Below are 17923 nucleotides of genomic sequence, written 5' to 3'. Positions count from 1 at the left end.
CTGATGGTTGTGCATGTTGAGTCTGTTGTGTTTACATGGGCGTTTTCTCTCCAACTTCTTCTTAATGACTTTGGGACGGACCGAGTGCTGAGTGTAATGCTACCTCTCAACGTCCAATGGCAGGGTTTCCACCAGTTGTACACGGTATTCGTCTTAGTATCAATTTGCGATCGCATCGGGCGGGATTTGAACCCGAGACCTCCTGATTGACAGGCGGACGTTCTACCACAGAACCACCGACACTTGTTACGCCTTATTGAAAATTAGACCTTCAGCTTTATCGGAAGCGTATTTAATAGAGTACGAAATTTTGGTTTAATTGAAATAGAATTGAAATTGAAATTATTGCATCGAAGAAATTCTAATTTAGCGTTTCTCTATTGATTAAAAACAAATGCTCCACCCAGGTTTCGAACCCAGACCATCCGGCTTGGCAGTCGAGCGCTCTACCACAGAACCACCGATAGCTGCTTAGATTCACTGAAATTAAGACAGGCATCGTAAGCATAATAGGTAATAAAGTCTTTTTTTATTAATGAATTTATGAAGGCCTAATCTGGTATTTTTTAAAGGTTAAATCTTGTTTTAGCGCAGTCAGCCGAGATTAGAGGGTTAAAGGGTAGACCCTGTGGGTGGTCCACTTTCTTAACGACCTATATATAGTTCTGTTAATTCAAAGGAGATAATTTAACGTTAATTGCTTTAAGAGGTGGCGGTTAGTCAAGTGGCTCTCTGTGCTTTGTTGATGGTAAGGTTTTTGCTTCTTGTAAATACATTTGGTGTGGATATTTGGATATCTACGATTTCTAACGCAGTCAATGATTTCTTGGGTGTGCGAGTCATTATATGATATTGGAAATTGGACGGCATTGGTCTTTTTCATGTGGTATGCGTCACAACGTCAACAGGAAGTGAACGAGTCGTCCACTACCAGATATCTACGGTATCTTCATCAAGGGCGAGTGTTGAAATAAAATGAGCGTTAAAGATGCGGCAAGTATTTCGTAAGCGAGTAATTCCAAAAAGCCTCTGTAGATATTTCTTTCATTAAAATTTGCTTCGTATTATATTTAACTGATAAACTTGTTCTGTAAAAGGGTTTAATTCAATTGTGCATTGTTATAGTACGTCTAACTTACTGTTGTAACTACTTAACTTATGATATTCTGAATAAATTAAAATTGGTCGTTTCGTCTCAATTATTTTAATTATAATTAAAATTTTATACCGGGCGGGATAGAAATGGGTTAATATTTTTAACAAATAACTCTAAATTGCGGAGATATATCTTTAAGGGTTATCTCGAGAAATTAATACCACTAGGGACAATTCTACCGAGGAGAGGTATATTTTGGCTTGCCAACTTGTAAATTATAACTAGGGCCACAAGCAGCGCTGTCAGATTTTAAAACGGAAACAGCGTTGCCAGATCGAAAATCTGAAATTATCGTATCTACGCCAAAAAATTATCGATTTTCCTGGAAAATTATCGTACATTTCTTTTTGGCGATAAATCTTAATTCATACATAAATGCGTTGAATTTAGATGATTTTTTAAAGCACTACAGGAGTTTTATTTCAGGGAAATAAACAAAATGTCTATTATCATTATTAACTGAACTTAATATGTTTAAAAAGGTTTTAAAAAATGCGGTAATAGCTAGGAGTAATAAACTCACACTCTGGACTACGCTTACAGAAAATGTATATCATTCATTTTTAAGTAGAAAAGTTATATATATTAATAATAAAATATAAATCGTTCGTAGGTTTTTAAAAAAATTTAAAGATTATCGTACATTATAGTACGTTGAGGCAGAATTATCGAAATAATGGTACGATATCGTACGCCATGAAAATTATAGTACGCCCTAAAAATTTTGATTAAATTATCGCACTGTGCGATAATTATCGTACGTCTGGCAACGCTGAACGGAAATTATGGTATCGACGGTAAAAAATTATTGAAATCTTGGCAAAATTATTGCACCTCCCATTTATGACGTATTTAGCTAGTTTGGCGGGAATTTCAAATCTAAAAGTAATGCTGTAGTCGTTTTAAGTGTTTTCCTCAAAGATTTACATGTTCTTGAAATACTTGACCTGTCATTCGACCATAGTAAATAACTTACTGCCGGCAACAGTGACAGACCACGTGACGTTACGGACGCTTGAACGCAAGGTTCATATAATTGGCTTGAACGCTCCTCTGTAGGTTGAAAGAGAGGGAACGACTCATAATTACGAAAATCACAACTCCGAATTCAAAATTCCCATAAATTCCCATATCGCCGAATTCCCATTTCTCCGAATTCCCATAACTCCGAATTCCCATTACGTAGAATTCTCATATCTTCGAACCAAAACCCCGAATACAAAATTCCCATAACTTCGCATTCCCATAACTTCGAATTCCCATAACTTCGAATTCCCATAACTTCGAATTCCCATAACTTTGAATTCCCATAACTTTGAATTCCCATAACTTCGAATTCCCATAACTTCGAATTCCCATAACTTCGAATTCCCATAACTTTGAATTCCCATAACATCGAATTCCCATAACATCGAATTCCCATAACTTCGAAATCCCATAACTTCGAATAGTAGTTTTTTGGGTACGGAAATGCTAATTATTATTCTCAACTCAATGGTGAAGTTTGTTTTCGTTGTAAAGCTCTCTTGCGGAAGTGAATAGGAGAAAGCGTGTTGATTTCAAATAAATGATGAAAAAAGGACTATAATTAACGGAAATAATGGAAAGATTCAATAGACCATATCATAAGTAACATAATAACAGTAAGTATGACAATTAACGAGATTTACAACGGAACTGATCTTCATAGCTATTGCGCAATCCAGATGTTTTATCAGCACAGAGCCCCCTAGTGTCTAAAACACGCGAGACTTCCGCCTAAGCCAAACTATCTGGTTTCCGATAGATCGGCGGAATATTACACTTAATTGATAAAATAAAAAATAAAATTCGGCGGCACGAGCCCAAATGAAATATGTTTTTTGGCACGCGGGCTTCAAAACAAAGGCAAAGTTCCTCACGACTCCAGAACGGGCTCTCCGTTTTTACCTCTCCGAGGGGACAAAGTCCCCTAGGAGGGGTTATACAACGACCGTGTCTGTCTGTGGGTCTGTGGGTGGGTCTGTGGGTGGGTCTGTGGGTGGGTCTGTGGGTGGGTCTGTGGGTGGGTCTGTGGGTGGGTCTGTGGGTGGGTCTGTGGGTAGGTCTGTGGGTGGGTCTGTCTGTCTGCCAGGACTGCGAACGCGTTCGCATTTTCGGTGCAAAGTGTAATCACTGCGTACGCAGTTTCTCAAAGGGTTGGCAAAACCACCGTGTGACGGTGAGCGTTAACGGATGCATTTGCGGTTTGGTTTGGATGGTGTTTTTTCGCTCACCGTCGTGACGGTTTGGTGTATTACGTTTTTGTAATGTTTATGCGTAGGTTGTGAGTGTTGAATTTGTTGTGTTTGTGTTCTGATGGTTGTGCATGTTGAGTCTGTTGTGTTTATATGGGCGTTTTCTCTCCAACTTCTTCTTAATGACTTTGGGACGGACCGAGTGCTGAGTGTAATGCTACCTCTCAACGTCCAATGGCAGGGTTTCCACCAGTTGTACACGGTATTCGTCTTAGTATCAATTTGCGATCGCATCGGGCGGGATTTGAACCCGAGACCTCCTGATTGACAGGCGGACGTTCTACCACAGAACCACCGACACTTGTTACGCCTTATTGAAAATTAGACCTTCAGCTTTATCGGAAGCGTATTTAATAGAGTAGGAAATTTTGGTTTAATTGAAATAGAATTGAAATTGAAATTATTGCATCGAAGAAATTCTAATTTAGCGTTTCTCTATTGATTAAAAACAAATGCGCCACCCAGGTTTCGAACCCAGACCATTCGGCTTGGCAGTCGAGCGCTCTACCACAGAACCACCGATAGCTGCTTAGATTCACTGAAATTAAGACAGGCATCGTAAGCATAATAGGTAATAAAGTCTTTTTTTATTAATGAATTTATGAAGGCCTAATCTGGTATTTTTTAAAGGTTAAATCTTGTTTTAGCGCAGTCAGCCGAGATTAGAGGGTTAAAGGGTAGACCCTGTGGGTGGTCCACTTTCTTAACGACCTATATATAGTTCTGTTAATTCAAAGGAGATAATTTAACGTTAATTGCTTTAAGAGGTGGCGGTTAGTCAAGTGGCTCTCTGTGCTTTGTTGATGGTAAGGTTTTTGCTTCTTGTAAATACATTTGGTGTGGATATTTGGATATCTACGATTTCTAACGCAGTCAATGATTTCTTGGGTGTGCGAGTCATTATATGATATTGGAAATTGGACGGCATTGGTCTTTTTCATGTGGTATGCGTCACAACGTCAACAGGAAGTGAACGAGTCGTCCACTACCAGATATCTACGGTATCTTCATCAAGGGCGAGTGTTGAAATAAAATGAGCGTTAAAGATGCGGCAAGTATTTCGTAAGCGAGTAATTCCAAAAAGCCTCTGTAGATATTTCTTTCATTAAAATTTGCTTCGTATTATATTTAACTGATAAACTTGTTCTGTAAAAGGGTTTAATTCAATTGTGCATTGTTATAGTACGTCTAACTTACTGTTGTAACTACTTAACTTATGATATTCTGAATAAATTAAAATTGGTCGTTTCGTCTCAATTATTTTAATTATAATTAAAATTTTATACCGGGCGGGATAGAAATGGGTTAATATTTTTAACAAATAACTCTAAATTGCGGAGATATATCTTTAAGGGTTATCTCGAGAAATTAATACCACTAGGGACAATTCTTCCGAGGAGAGGTATATTTTGGCTTGCCAACTTGTTTTTTATTATATTCTTAAAGAAAATTATTCACCAAGGACGGTAACTTCAAGAGAGTATTTTTGTCGCAAAAAGGTTCTGTAAGGAAATTAGAATTAAAGCAATAGAAAGTGTCCTACTTATTGTAGATATGGCACCTATGGCTATATCTAGTTATATATTTGAAACTCAGGTATTATAAATATCATACATCTATAATATTATTCAATAAGTATATCACTTTGGAAAATATTTTACTAACGTCTCGTAAGAGCTAATCACAGAGTGACGTCATCATGGTACGAAAATCGCCCGGCTAGACACGATAAGGAGCAGACGCAAAACGTCACCGAAGTCCTTTATAAAGTCTCTCGTATCTAGCTCTCAGTAAAAGTTTTGCATGTAAAAGGAAGTGACAGACTTATGTAAAATATTATAAACTTATGTAAATATGTACTGGTGAAATAACATCACCCGAGTTCAACTGATAAATTACCTATACTTGAAAATTATAATTAATGATTATTTGTAATTTAAGATTAAATCTTGTCACATCAGGGCCGTGCCGAGCTTTCGTGGGGCTTCGATTTGCACTCCCCCCCCCCCCCCCCTTGAACTTTTCCCGTGGGCACCTTCAGCTTGCGGGCCCCCTAACAGTCCCTCATGGGCCCTTTTCAACGGGACAATGCGGATTTTGCCCCCCCCCCCCCCACTTTCCCCTTGTCTGCACGGCCTTGTGTCCCATATCAACTCAATCTAATAATCACCCCGATAATCAACCCCGATCATTTCCAATTTATTTGTTGAGAATTTGGAAGACGTTTTATGGACGATATTTTCTTTGTGTGGTCACGCAATAGACAAAATTTCGACGCTTTTCACCAATCTATTAAAGGGATAATGCAAAGCCGAACCAACCTATTTTTTATCGATTCGCATACCTAAAACTTGTACAAAAATCATACTCACCCTAAAAAATGGTTTGAAATTAAATTTAAATTAATTTTTAACTTTGAGAAAATCGGGCCTTGGCACTTCCGATGGCCTCTCAACTGTATTTGCCGCGCATCCGACGCGTCGTCTGAAATAAGGTCCCCGACCAATCAAAGCGAGGAGCACCCTTTAATCCAACATCCAATGATTTATCTCTTTTCGCACGTAATCGCTCGAAGCATAGACATTAGAATAAGAATAACCTAGACAAATTATTGATAGTAAGGAAGAGCGCGTGCTTGAGTCGGAAAATTCATCTCTCCCCGTCATTTCGCGTGCTCTGCGCTAGATGGCGAAAATACGTGGTGCGATCTATCGAGTAGTGGAGTAATTAAAAAATGTAGGAAATTCAAATCGTACGTAGTCTAAACCCAAACTTTTTAGGTTTGACGCAAAATGTAGGCGATTGAAATTCAGTAAATAAAGTTTGATTTTGGAAATATTCGAATTTTAATATCTAAAATGGGTAAAAAATGTGCTGTTGCAAACTGTAAAAGTCGTTCTACGAATGACAAAATATCTTTTCATAAGTATAAGTTTCAATTGTTATGTTTATTTTCAATAATTTTTCATATAAACTTTTTACGGTTAAGATTTCCTCAATCTAACATACATCAACGCAAAAATGGCTAAATGCTATAAGCCGGTTAAACTTCAAACCTAGTAATAACCATTTTGTGTGTGGAAAACACTTCAAAGATGATGACTTTCGCGTTAGCAAAAAGGGGAGTCATGATCAACTGCGGAAAAAACTAAAAGAATGCGCAATTCCTTCTGTCTTTTTGGAAAAAATAATTTCGGATTTAAAACTAAAATTTAATAAAACTGGAACAAAAGTATTTAATTATTTATTGTTAAATTAAAGTAGTGCACTTCCTAGTACTGAGAATCTTTCAGAGACATTAGATTTTTCAAAAATCTCTGCATTCTTGGATCCAAATGAATACTTCTGTAGTCTTGAGTGGGAAGTACAAACAGACGATCTCACAGAAGTAAGTAGTTGTCCAGGGACGTCAAAAATGCGTCAAATTTTTTTTTTTATTTGGGTCCAAGTGACTTCCATGTAGCTATCCTAACTGGTGTCCATGTTATTAATAATGTAGGCACCGCCCTAATAATAAATATATTAGTTTTTACTGTTTTGGTAAATAAATTGAAATTATATTACATTTTTTGAAATTCGCAGTATGTAGGGATGGAAGTGGAGACCTCAAATGACAAATCACCTAATGAATTTACTGCAATGAATTTTACTAAAGATGACCAAATGATTGAAGTTCTTGGTGTTGAAACAACGGATATTGAAAATGATAAGTCCTTAGGGAAAAAAACAAATCACGATCATGTAGGCAATTGAAGCAGAACTTAATACTTGCCTGCTTAAAATTAACAAATATTATGTTTATGAATTACAGACATATTTCAGTGGTATTGAATCTCCAATGCTGATTCGCGAAAAAGAAACTCTTGAGATTCAAACTGGAGCAATGGAGACAGTGGAGGTTCAAAATAAATCGACTCAAACATCTTTGCACTGCTTAGCGCTCCAAAGAAGTTTAGAAATTGAAAGGAACAAAGTCCAACCAAACTCTTCGGAAACATCTCAAAATAGCTAAACAAGCAAAGAAAAGAAAAGATTTAAAATTGTCCTCTCTGAAGCACATGCATCATCAAATTACGAGAAAAAATCTGCTCTTAGAAGAAAATGCGCTCGACATTGAACAGAGGTTTGGATCAACTTCAATTGAGTTGTTTAAATTTCTGCACCAAACAAAGAAAATAAATAAAAAGAAGCAAAAATATCCTCAGTTAATTCGAAGTTTTGCTATGACAATGCATTTTTATTCGCCAAAAGCATACCAGTTTCTAAGAAAACATCTATGTCTTCCGCATGCCAGCACACTACGTGAATGGTCAAATAAAGTTGATGGTAAACCAGGATTTTTTTTGAGAGCTTCGAATACATAAAAAATGAGGTTAACAAAATTGAACACTCACTTCTGATTGCTCTATCCTTGGACGAAATGTCTATAAGAAAGCACACAGAATGGACCGGCAAGGAATTTTCTGGATACGTAAATGTCGGGTTAGATCATGACACACAAGATACAGATGAAATCGCCACTTCAGCCCTGGTTTTTATGGCGGTAGCCATCAATGGGCATTGGAAAGTACCTATTGGATATTTCCTTGTCCATGGAACCCCACGCTATTTGCTTAAGAATCTTGTGACAGAATAATAATAATAATAATCAGCTAGGCTAATACCCAAGGCACCACCCTAGGCCTAAGTCATTGGGTGCCAGCTTTCATCCTCCTAGCTTTTACAGCATTTAATTCAAGTGGCCGGGTTACAACGCGTAGGAGGGTGGTGGCAAGCCCTGCAAGCCACGCGAGCCAAAAGCTCCCTTCACTAACGATTACCGTTAACCTCAACAGGTTTTTATGGAAGGGGAAACCAAAGAGCTCAGGGGAAAACCCCTTTAAGAAATCATTGAATGCCGTTTCCCAAATCCCGGTACAAACAAAAAAATGTTTCGTTGGCGCACCCAGAAAGTGAAAATTTGCATTTTAACCGAGAAAGCAGTGAGGTATTTCATACCAATAAAAACTGTGGCTAAAAACATAAACTTGAAAATCGAATGTTTGTTGCAGTGGATACTTTTCCAACTTTACATGAACATATGTTTGATGATGAGCTTGGCTCCCAACACCACGTAAATGTACTAATAAAAAAGATCATAAAAATTTATGTACACATAAGACTCAGGAAAATAAGCCGAGACATCAATCATCAATTACAAAAAGAACTTGTTAGGAAAAAGCTCACCAAGTTAATTCTTTTTCAGGGACAATGAGATCAGCAGCCTTGTATTCAATTCTCTCTTTGGGCAAAATGTTTAGATTTTCTATTAAATTATAAAAAATATTAATAAAACTTGATATTAAAGAAAAATAAGTAAAATATCTACTCACCAAGTTACGACTATTAATTTAAATTATTACTCTAAAACGTCTTTTTCTTTCGTAGACTTCCACCACGTGACAACCAGCTGGTTGGTGGTTGCCTTATTTACGTTTTTATTTTATCGCGGCTATAGATGACGCCACATATTTTCACAATTTAACGCAGAGCACGCGCAAGATCGCCCGCGCGGTCTTCACTTTCCCAGATTCAATAATTCCTCTACTTACTTCTATCTCTATGGCTCGAAGCTTCCGGGAAAAAATCAATCGATTCTAGAGCTCGCTAAGCCTCGGTCGTTCCTAGTTCGTTGTTTGTAATATTTATTACGTTATAAATTTTGTGAGGAGTTAAATATCTCTTTAGTTTAAACCTAGATACTATGGAGGATCAAAACTTAGGCGCTTAACCATATTTGTTTGAACCGAGATTGGCTCAACATCAACCAATTAATGCTAACAATGATAGTGATAGTGAAAACAAAGCATTAGATGTAGGCCTAAATCTTAATAATGAACGAATTGGCAATACGAACTGGTAAGTAATCTTATCTAAACTCTAATAATAACTTTTAATAATAATGTAAAATTAAATAGGTGTCATTGTAACAATTGCAAAGAAATGCCAACAGTTATCGAAAGTTTATGTTGCCAAGAGGTTCGCCAAATAAGAGAAAAGGTTTTTGGTCATTCCTGCATTCAAACGTATCAGAGATTCATCAAAAATTGTACTGATATTGATGTGTTAGAAATTCACTACAGAATGTACGGCCAGAACACAAATGATAGGAATGACTTTAATATCCACGAGTAAGTTAAAAGGGTGAAGGATACATGTTTCTGTGCATGAAATTGATCATTTTGTGAATTCTATAGAAAATATCGGTATGTTGCTTATCGAAATTATATATACGTTGTGCATGGAAAAATGGGAAGGCATCGTAGGACACCCATACCAAGTTGTGTGGTATCGAAGATAAGGGAGTTGTTCCCAGCGGAATCTGAAAAGTATACGGGATTTAAATACCCAAGATTTTAAGATGTTTGATATATAAATAATTGACTATATTGTTTTTGTTAAAATAATTTATTAATTAAATCAGCTGTATTTTATGGAAATGTTCTTTTCATTGCATCAGTTATATTATTTAAAAATATTTCTTCTACTGGTAGTAAAAGGGCCCCCGATAGGTGTTAATCTAGCACTGAATTTATCAATCAAATCGGCTTTGTTTCTTTGCTAGGATGATGCTCTTATCTACCCCTTCTGAATACTTTGACGCTAGCGTTTCAGCTGTACAAGCAGAAGCCATTAACTTAACCCCTATGGTAGTTTCCAAGGCTTTTTCATATGCCATTTGTAATAATTTTTCCACATATTCTAAAAAAAAATAATTTAAAATTTTCACAAAAATATTTTCTAATTTACCACTCACCGTAAGTGTTTTCCTCAAGAATAGCGTTTACAGTTGGTTCTCCAGCTTTGGCTTTTGGATATGCCAAGTAATACTCTTCTTCACCTTGTTGGTTTATTTGTTTCGCTTTCTGTCCATTTTCATTAAAATGAAGGGCCGCTAAACATGTTCTAGAAGAACGCAATGATGTAAATATTAAATAGAAGCAATTGCCTATTTGAACTATACCTGGAGACCATAGAATCTTTGTGAAAATGAATCCTCTTTGGCGTAAAAGAATTTAGTACAGAATGAAACACTTCTAATGTAAAAGTTTGATACTTTTGTGAGAGCTGGGCTACTGCAGCCAAAGTGTGAGAGGCGTGAATTATTGGTGAAATTTTTTCGTAAACAACGGACTCTATTCAATTTAAAAAAAAAGTTATTTCAACTGATTTGGTTTAAAGAATTCTTCGCATTTTCCTTTTACGCTCTCAGATTGATCTTTGAGTGCTCGATTTTCAATTTCAGCGAGTCTGCGATCTCTGAGTGAACCAAAGGATAACGTTATAAGTACTTCACCAGTGGCGTAGCCAGGATTTGGTTTCGGGGAGGGCCCACAATGAAAAAAAGTAAAACAAAAAATAAAATAATTGTGCATACAACCATACGTTTTGGGGGGCGCGTGCCCCCTGTGCCCCCCCCCCTTGCTACGACACTGTACTTCACCTCTGTGTAACCAAAATCGCTCTTCTTCCTTGGAAATCTCATCATGGAGGCAATTTGGAAAGGCTTTGCTGTGACCCTGGTGTATGTTGCATATGTGGTTTAGCAATGATGTCCATTTTCCGATACGTTCTTCTTTAGTGGTTGATGAGCGAGCTACCCAATATAAGTGATTAATAATGGATTGCATCCAAACTTCGAGATCTTCACAACCCTTTGTGTTAGCTACAGCTCTTAATTTCTTCTTTATATCTAAAAATTTTTAGAAAATCAGTAACTAAATTATTGACAGAGTTGGCACATTTTTTCCAGGGTTGAAAAAAACCATGGTTTTTCCCAAGAAAAGACTGGATGACAAATTTTAAGCTGTTTTTTCCACTTAGTTTTTCCTGGTAAAAAGTGGGACGTAAAAATGAACTTTTCCTTGGTTTTTTCACTTCCAATGGCCAAAATTGAAAAAAAATTCATTTAAATTAATTAGAGTAACAAAAACAAACTTTTTCTCAAAGAGATGAACTAATTGATTTTGATTGGAAATTTGGAATATAGTAGCTGTTTTATTATCTAATAAGCCTATATTTAAATCTGAATACATCAGTAACAATTTAATTATTTTAAAGTCATATCAAATCTTAATATCCCTTAATTGGTTTTCTCCAATTTTTCTCGTTTTTTCCTCTTTTTACCACTTGTTCCGGAAAAAAACCACTTAGCCGGGTTTTTTCCAACCCTGATTATTGAACAATTATATCCTACTTTTAGCTACATGCCAGTTGTCGAATTCGTGGTTTATTTCTGGATGTTTTTTCCTCAAATGAGCTGTGATTGCGATATGACGGTCAGATACGAGAGTACCAATTTTTACTCCTTTATCATAGAAAAATTTTAAGCCTCTAATAAGGCCTTCCATTTCCATTTGATTAGATGATACAACTTCAGTTGACTGTCAAATTTTAAGTTTAAAATTAGTTTAAAGAGGTTTTTAGTTAAAATATTTATTTAAATTACCTGCACAAGCTCGAAATGTATTATTTTTTTGGATTCTCCCGTCATAAAGTTGTACAGTCCGTATTTAGCTGAGTAACCTAAATGAATAAATGTAATAATATTTTTCTGAAAATTTACATAAAGCGCAGTTAAAAGTATTTAAATTAAAATGAAATTTCACCGGGACTATCTGCTCTGCCGTCTCCACACACATTTAGGGGTGAAGCTTTCATTTCATTCAAAAGTTTATCCTGTTCGCTTAACCAAAGCTAAAATATATATGTCCAAATATTAAAGAAAACCGAAATGTAAAGCAAAAACAAAATGATTATACTTTTTCTATTACTGGATGAAACATCCTTTGGTAGTAGAAATACATCCGTGGGCCAAAGCATCGAAGTTTGAACTGTTTACAAACCAGCAAAAATTTTGTGGGTAAAACTCCGGAAAAATACATGCAAGCGGCAAGCAAATAGTTCCCCCAAGAGGTTCGACCAAACTGTGGGTGGCTTTGCCATTTAAAAATATGACCTTTGGTACATTCTGTAGTAACACACAAACAAGAGCCAATAACTCTACGTTTAATGTCTATGACAGGGCTATTATGGCAAATTTGACAGATTCTGAAGAGAGTCAAGAGACATGATGAGAAAACAATAAATTTATCCTCCAGATGGGGCTCAAGTCTAGATGGAAAAGTCTCCCTACAAATAAAAAGGATTGTTAAAAACCAAATCAAGTCAATAATAATTAAACCATACTCGTCTGATTCAAATTCCTCGCTTTCTGGGCTAACAATAGTTTCACTACTAGGTTCGTATGTGACATCACTAGGGTGGTCCTCGCTTTTAGCTGATTCAGTTTCATGACTAAAATTAATTGCCTTTGGTGTTGGCTCTTCCACCGAATCTTCATACTCAGATTCAGAATCTGTGTCATAAGACGTTGTTCCACTTGCAACAATTGGGGAAGAAAACATCAATGGAGCAGCGAAAGGCTCTTTAATTCCTAGATCTATAATGCAATTTTATAAATAGTTTTAAAATTTACATACACTGTATTTTTTACTCTTACCAACAGGTCGCACAAGAGTTCCTTTAGATTTTGTTTTACTTAGTGAAACAGAGGTTTGTACACTCTTGGATGAAATACTTCTCTAAAATAATTAAGCTTTTTTAATCCTTAACTTTTGAATAGGAGTAAAAAAAAATTATCTAACTCTAGATGCATAAGAATGAAATGTCAAAGCTTGAGCTGAATCCACAGGCTTGCAAGAACTGGTGTCCCCAGCTTCGTGAGAACGGGTGTCCCCAGCTTCGTGAGAACGGGTGTCCCCAGCTTCGTGAGAACGGGTGTCCCCAGCTTCGTGAGAACGGGTGTTCCCAGCTTCGTGAGAACGGGTGTTCCCAGCTTTATGAGAGCTGATGTCCCCAGCTTCGTGAGAACAGGTGTCCCCAGCTTCGTGAGAAGAGGTGTCTGAAACTGATGTTGCTAATGGCGGAAGGGCAGAAACAGTAGCAACGCTTGTTTCTCCAGAATCGACACTGGGCCCACTTAATCTTAATCTTTTAGGTTGAGTTGAATCAAATACATTAGGTACTACTCCAGATTTAAGATGTTGTTTTACACCGTTGCTATCGCAGTTATAACAATTATCAGAGAAATGATTGGAGCATACAGCTAAACTAGAGGTCGGTATCCAGTCTTCCGATCGTCCAAGAATTCTTATCCATTTGATTCTAAGTTTAGGATCCTTCGGGAAGTAATGGAATTTAATGTCTTTCCCTTTTGTATTTTGGCGAGTATTATCACAGTTGAAAGCTGCACATTTACAACCTCCAGGCATCTTTCTTAACCTAAAATAAACATTATTATATTTTTATCAAAGATAATTTACGATTATTTCAAATATTCTTACCGAAATATTTCCAAAAACAATCAAAACTACACCTTAGTACTGACCAGGTGTTTAGAGAATACTGATAGTCCTCACGAAATGGCTGGGTTTATTATTATAAGATATATTTAACCACTCACGAAATTGTTAGTTTTATAACACAAGTATATTTATAAAATAAAAGCGAATAAAAATGCTTGAAAATCTCCTACAATATATTAAATAATACAAACAGCGAACTAGGAACGACCGAGGCTTAGCGAGCTCTAGAATCGATTGATTTTTTCCCGGAAGCTTCGAGCGATTACGTGCGAAAAGAGATAAATCATTGGATGTTGGATTAAAGGGTGCTCCTCGCTTTGATTGGTCGGGGACCTTATTTCAGACGACGCGTCGGATGCGCGGCAAATACAGTTGAGAGGCCATCGGAAGCGCCAAGGCCCGATTTTATCGAAGTTAAAAATTAATTTAAATTTAATTTCAAACCATTTTTTAAGGTGAGTATGGTTTTTGTACAAGTTTTAGGTATGCGAATCGATAAAAAATAGGCTGGTTCGGCTTTGCATTATCCCTTTAATAATATTAATTAGAAAATTAAATTTACTTTAGAATTAGAAAACTCTGGTTGATTATCGTTTTTAGATATTAATATTGAGAAAAAACAAAATGGCTTATGTTTCACGATGTACCAAAAACCAACTCGTCCAAAAACGTTTCTAAATTTCAATTCCAATCATCCTCACCAGGTGAAAACATCAGCGATAAAGGGTCTAAAAAGCCACATTGAGAAAATATCTGGTAATCCCATTTTAGATAAACAAATTATAACTAATCAATGAACAAGCTCGGACTATCCTAAAAGTTTGGTGACTTCTATTCTGAACCAAAATATAGTTCAAAATTTAAAACCAGTTGATTCTGAAAAATTAAAAACATTGGTTCTCCCATACATGAAGAACACGACGGAAAAATTAAAACGTATTTTAAAACCATTTGGTATTAATCTAGTTTCGAAAACCACTATCACATTAGGAAAACAACTTTCAAAATTAAAACCAAAAATTTCCGAAGAAAATTTACGAGGTGTAATTTATGAAATTCCCTGCTCGTGTTCTAATGTATACATTGGAGAAACCAAACGTTCAATTACCGATAGAATTAAAGAACATAAAATTTGTAGAAAGAACTGTGATTTGACAAATGGTATTGCGAAGCATATTTGGGAAAATTCTTAGAAGGCATATTTATTCGAAAAAAGTGTACTTTAAATTTAGATAGAGGCTGTTCAGAAATAACTAACTGGGGTTTACTTAATAGGTGGTTTTTTTTTCGCCTGTCCCAGGACAAAAAGTGTAAACTTTTTACCCTAAAATGTTTTATTCGCCTGTTCTCGGGGTAAGATTTACCCTGTTCCGAATTTTGTTCGCTTGTTCCAGAGCTCAAACGTTACACTTTTTACTCCTCCTCGAAAGGAGGTCTAGAGGGAGTAATCTTGCTTATATATAAAATTCATCTGCTTAAATTTCATTTCACGAAAACATAACGGGTTTTGAAGCTTTTAATAACGAATATCCAATTGTTAAATGCTATTTAATGACTATAAAAGTTGCTTGATGACCACTAAGGTGGTGTCTTGGGTATTAGCCTAGCTGATTATTATTATTATTATTATTATTATTATTATTATTATTATTAAATAAATAAGCCCGGACAGACCCACAGACATACAGACAGACCCACAGACAGACACGGTGATTGTAATACAACTCCAGGGTACAAAGTACCCTCGGAGAGGTAAAAACCATTTAATATGTTTTTGCTTAATTAATTAATAGACCTTCATTAAAAAAAATGCTATTGGCAAATTTGTTACTATCTAGTTTATACCAATTAAAGTGTTATTGCACAGTAGTTTTAAAATATCATGACTGATGACGCGTCTATATCTAAAAATATTCAAGCTAGAAAGGTTTGTTGATTTAATAATAATAATATTTCGCAAAATAAAACTCTGCGGGCAACCACAGAGGCCTATACGTGGTGGTTAGATTCCATTAAAAATTAGATTAAAGATTTGAAAGCTCTACAAGAAAGGTTTAAATAGATAAAACCCAATTAAAAAAAATTAAATTTAACATAAGAAATTAAGAATTTTGGGGAAGCCAAATGCCAAAAAAGAATTCCGATACGCAAGAACGAAATAGCGGAATTGAATTCTGAGTGACATTCTCCCTGATTCCAGCCCAGCACCGTAACCAGGATTTGATTTCGGAGGGAGCACACAATGGGAATAAAAAAAGCCATACGTTTCGGGGGAGGTGGACTTGCCCCTTGGCCCACCCATCTGGCTATACCACTGCATGCTCCTCTCTAGTTGAACTCTGTTTGAACCCAAAAACGAACCTTTTTCTATTTGACTAGGCAAAAACCTAACTTTCCCCCCTACCCCTCTAAGACCGAGGGGTAAGACAGTCTCATATAATCGGTACACCGAGTTCGTGCATTTAGCACTGTTAAAGGTACATATTTTCAAGAGTTCGCGAGTTCCATTTAGCACTGTCAAAGGTACGGCAGTGTACACCGAGTTAACAGAGTGTCTTACCCCTCGTCTAAGACGAAACACTTAATTACATACGTTCCTGATTTCCATACGTGACAAGTCACAACGTAACTAAAACCAAAAAAAGAAATGTCATAGCACCCACTTAAAGGAAGAAACAACTGGACCATGATTATCCAAATTATAGTTCGACTATTCAAATTTGTTTAATGCTGGGAAAAGGGTGGGGCTACTACCACTCTGCTGAGCGCCTGACACGTAGTCACAGAGTGGATAAGAGATTGGTTATGTAAGGTTACAAGGTAGTCGTTTTGGTACGGGTTTACCTCAATAGATCACCGTAAAACGAAATAGAGGCTACGCGGTACCGTATTTCGACTTACTCGAATTCGTTTTTTAGTGTTTGTCGAAAGAGTATTTCATATTTCGTTTATACTATAAATATGAAAAATAGAATCAATATAGTTTCAAAATTATTGGTTGTTTTCATTTTGAAAAAGCATGGGGTAAAAGTTAAACTGTTATTCAATTTAAATAAGCTTAATTGTTTTTGAACTAGCGTATTGACGTGGGATCTTTCGGGCCCCCCTGATCCAGGAACTCTAAGTCCGCCCCTTTGCGTCTTTGCGTAATACAGCAAACCGGAAGCTGTCAAACATGCATTGAAACCGGGTAAATCGATATTGTTTCCACATATTACAATTAAAGATTTTGTAAAATTGCGATGTTTAAATCGGGCGCCGAATTCGTGAGGCTACCGGCGAGCCGCGAGCGGTCGAATTTCTCACGCAAAGAATTGCTATTGCGGTTCAAAGAGGGAACGCAGCATCAGTTCTTAACTCGTTCCCCCCTGGTGCTTCGCTCGCCGATTACCTGGCAACCTTGTGCTAATTTATTTTATTTTATTTTGGTTCACCATAAACATTCTATGTAACTTTGTTTAAGTGCTTAAAGTGAATAAATCTATTACTAATAGTACGAAGCGCTCTTCAATCACACGTTTAAAGAAGAGGAAAAAATTCGCCATTTTGGAAAATGACGACCAAAGTTATAAACAAGGAAACAAAAATATATTTTTGTAATATGAATCGTGTACCCGTGTGTTTTCTCAGATTGTTTATTGTTAGTAGTTATTTTAGTTTAAAGAGTGTAATTTAATATTTTTAATATTTTTGGAAATACTACTGAAATTAAATACTATTATAAATAATTATAATTGAAAAATACAGCAATTCCAAAATTCTTGGTTATTTTTATTTGTAACGAGATGGCGTTGGGAGCCCAAAATGAATTAAAATGACAAGATAATTAATTCGAGGAATTTCAGTAATATAAATTATTTGATATAAAAAGCAGATAAAATGTTCAAACTGAAAATAAAATTAACAGAAAAAATTTATCTAAATTATATGCGGAAGCGAGATTTGAACTGACGCCTGGTAGATTGACAGAGCGCGTCTTTAACAATTGCACCGGCCTCTTCGCTGAGTGCAATGGCCAAAAAGAAAAATATGTATAAATGTAAAAGCATCCAAGTCTTAGCGATAAATTGACAACGAAATAGCCA

General features: G+C 36.1%; 1 protein-coding gene and 3 long non-coding RNA genes across 4 annotated transcripts; 1 reads left to right on the top strand and 3 right to left on the bottom strand.

Moving 5' to 3' along the window:
* Positions 1-7517: 7517 nt before the first annotated feature.
* On the bottom strand, positions 7518-8413 carry LOC149926542 (uncharacterized). The gene is made up of 3 exons (XR_016474049.1): positions 7827-8413; positions 7689-7730; positions 7518-7589 (listed from the first exon to the last, which is right to left on the bottom strand). It is a non-coding gene; the product is annotated as an uncharacterized LOC149926542 (long non-coding RNA).
* A 23-nt stretch (positions 8414-8436) lies between these two features.
* On the bottom strand, positions 8437-8893 carry LOC149926541 (uncharacterized). Its single transcript, XR_016474050.1, has 3 exons — positions 8805-8893; positions 8659-8737; positions 8437-8554 (listed from the first exon to the last, which is right to left on the bottom strand). It is a non-coding gene; the product is annotated as an uncharacterized LOC149926541 (long non-coding RNA).
* Positions 8894-8973: 80 nt separating this feature from the next.
* On the top strand, positions 8974-9905 carry LOC149926540 (uncharacterized). Its single transcript, XR_016473787.1, has 3 exons — positions 8974-9330; positions 9390-9602; positions 9669-9905. It is a non-coding gene; the product is annotated as an uncharacterized LOC149926540 (long non-coding RNA).
* LOC149926539 (uncharacterized) lies at positions 9895-13854 on the bottom strand. Its single transcript, XM_090158463.1, has 12 exons — positions 13818-13854; positions 13119-13755; positions 12974-13055; positions 12661-12913; positions 12234-12603; positions 12081-12168; positions 11921-11997; positions 11669-11855; positions 10916-11164; positions 10436-10607; positions 10229-10377; positions 9895-10173 (listed from the first exon to the last, which is right to left on the bottom strand). Exons 2-12 carry the CDS (start codon positions 13743-13745, stop codon positions 10007-10009), a joined length of 2421 nt encoding a protein of 806 aa, XP_090014589.1. The 5' UTR covers positions 13746-13755; positions 13818-13854; the 3' UTR covers positions 9895-10006.
* Positions 13855-17923: the final 4069 nt, after the last annotated feature.

This window comes from Leiobunum rupestre, chromosome 9 (assembly GCF_980474605.1).
Source record: "Leiobunum rupestre chromosome 9, qqLeiRupe1.1.hap1, whole genome shotgun sequence".
In the NCBI taxonomy this organism is placed as follows: Eukaryota; Metazoa; Arthropoda; class Arachnida; order Opiliones; family Sclerosomatidae; genus Leiobunum; species Leiobunum rupestre.
The sequence above is the reverse complement of the archived record's forward strand: the minus strand, read 5'-3'. Positions and strand labels throughout refer to the sequence as shown.

Coding starts and splice junctions, on each gene's coding strand:
- LOC149926539 (XM_090158463.1), bottom strand. CDS start 13,745: ATGCCTGGAGGTTGTAAATGTGCAGCTTTCAACTGTGATAATACTCGC. Junction 12,914..12,973: donor AACTCTTGTGCGACCTGTTG/GTAAGAGTAAAA, acceptor ATTGCATTATAG/ATCTAGGAATTAAAGAGCCT. Junction 11,998..12,080: donor CGGCAGAGCAGATAGTCCCG/GTGAAATTTCAT, acceptor TTATTCATTTAG/GTTACTCAGCTAAATACGGA.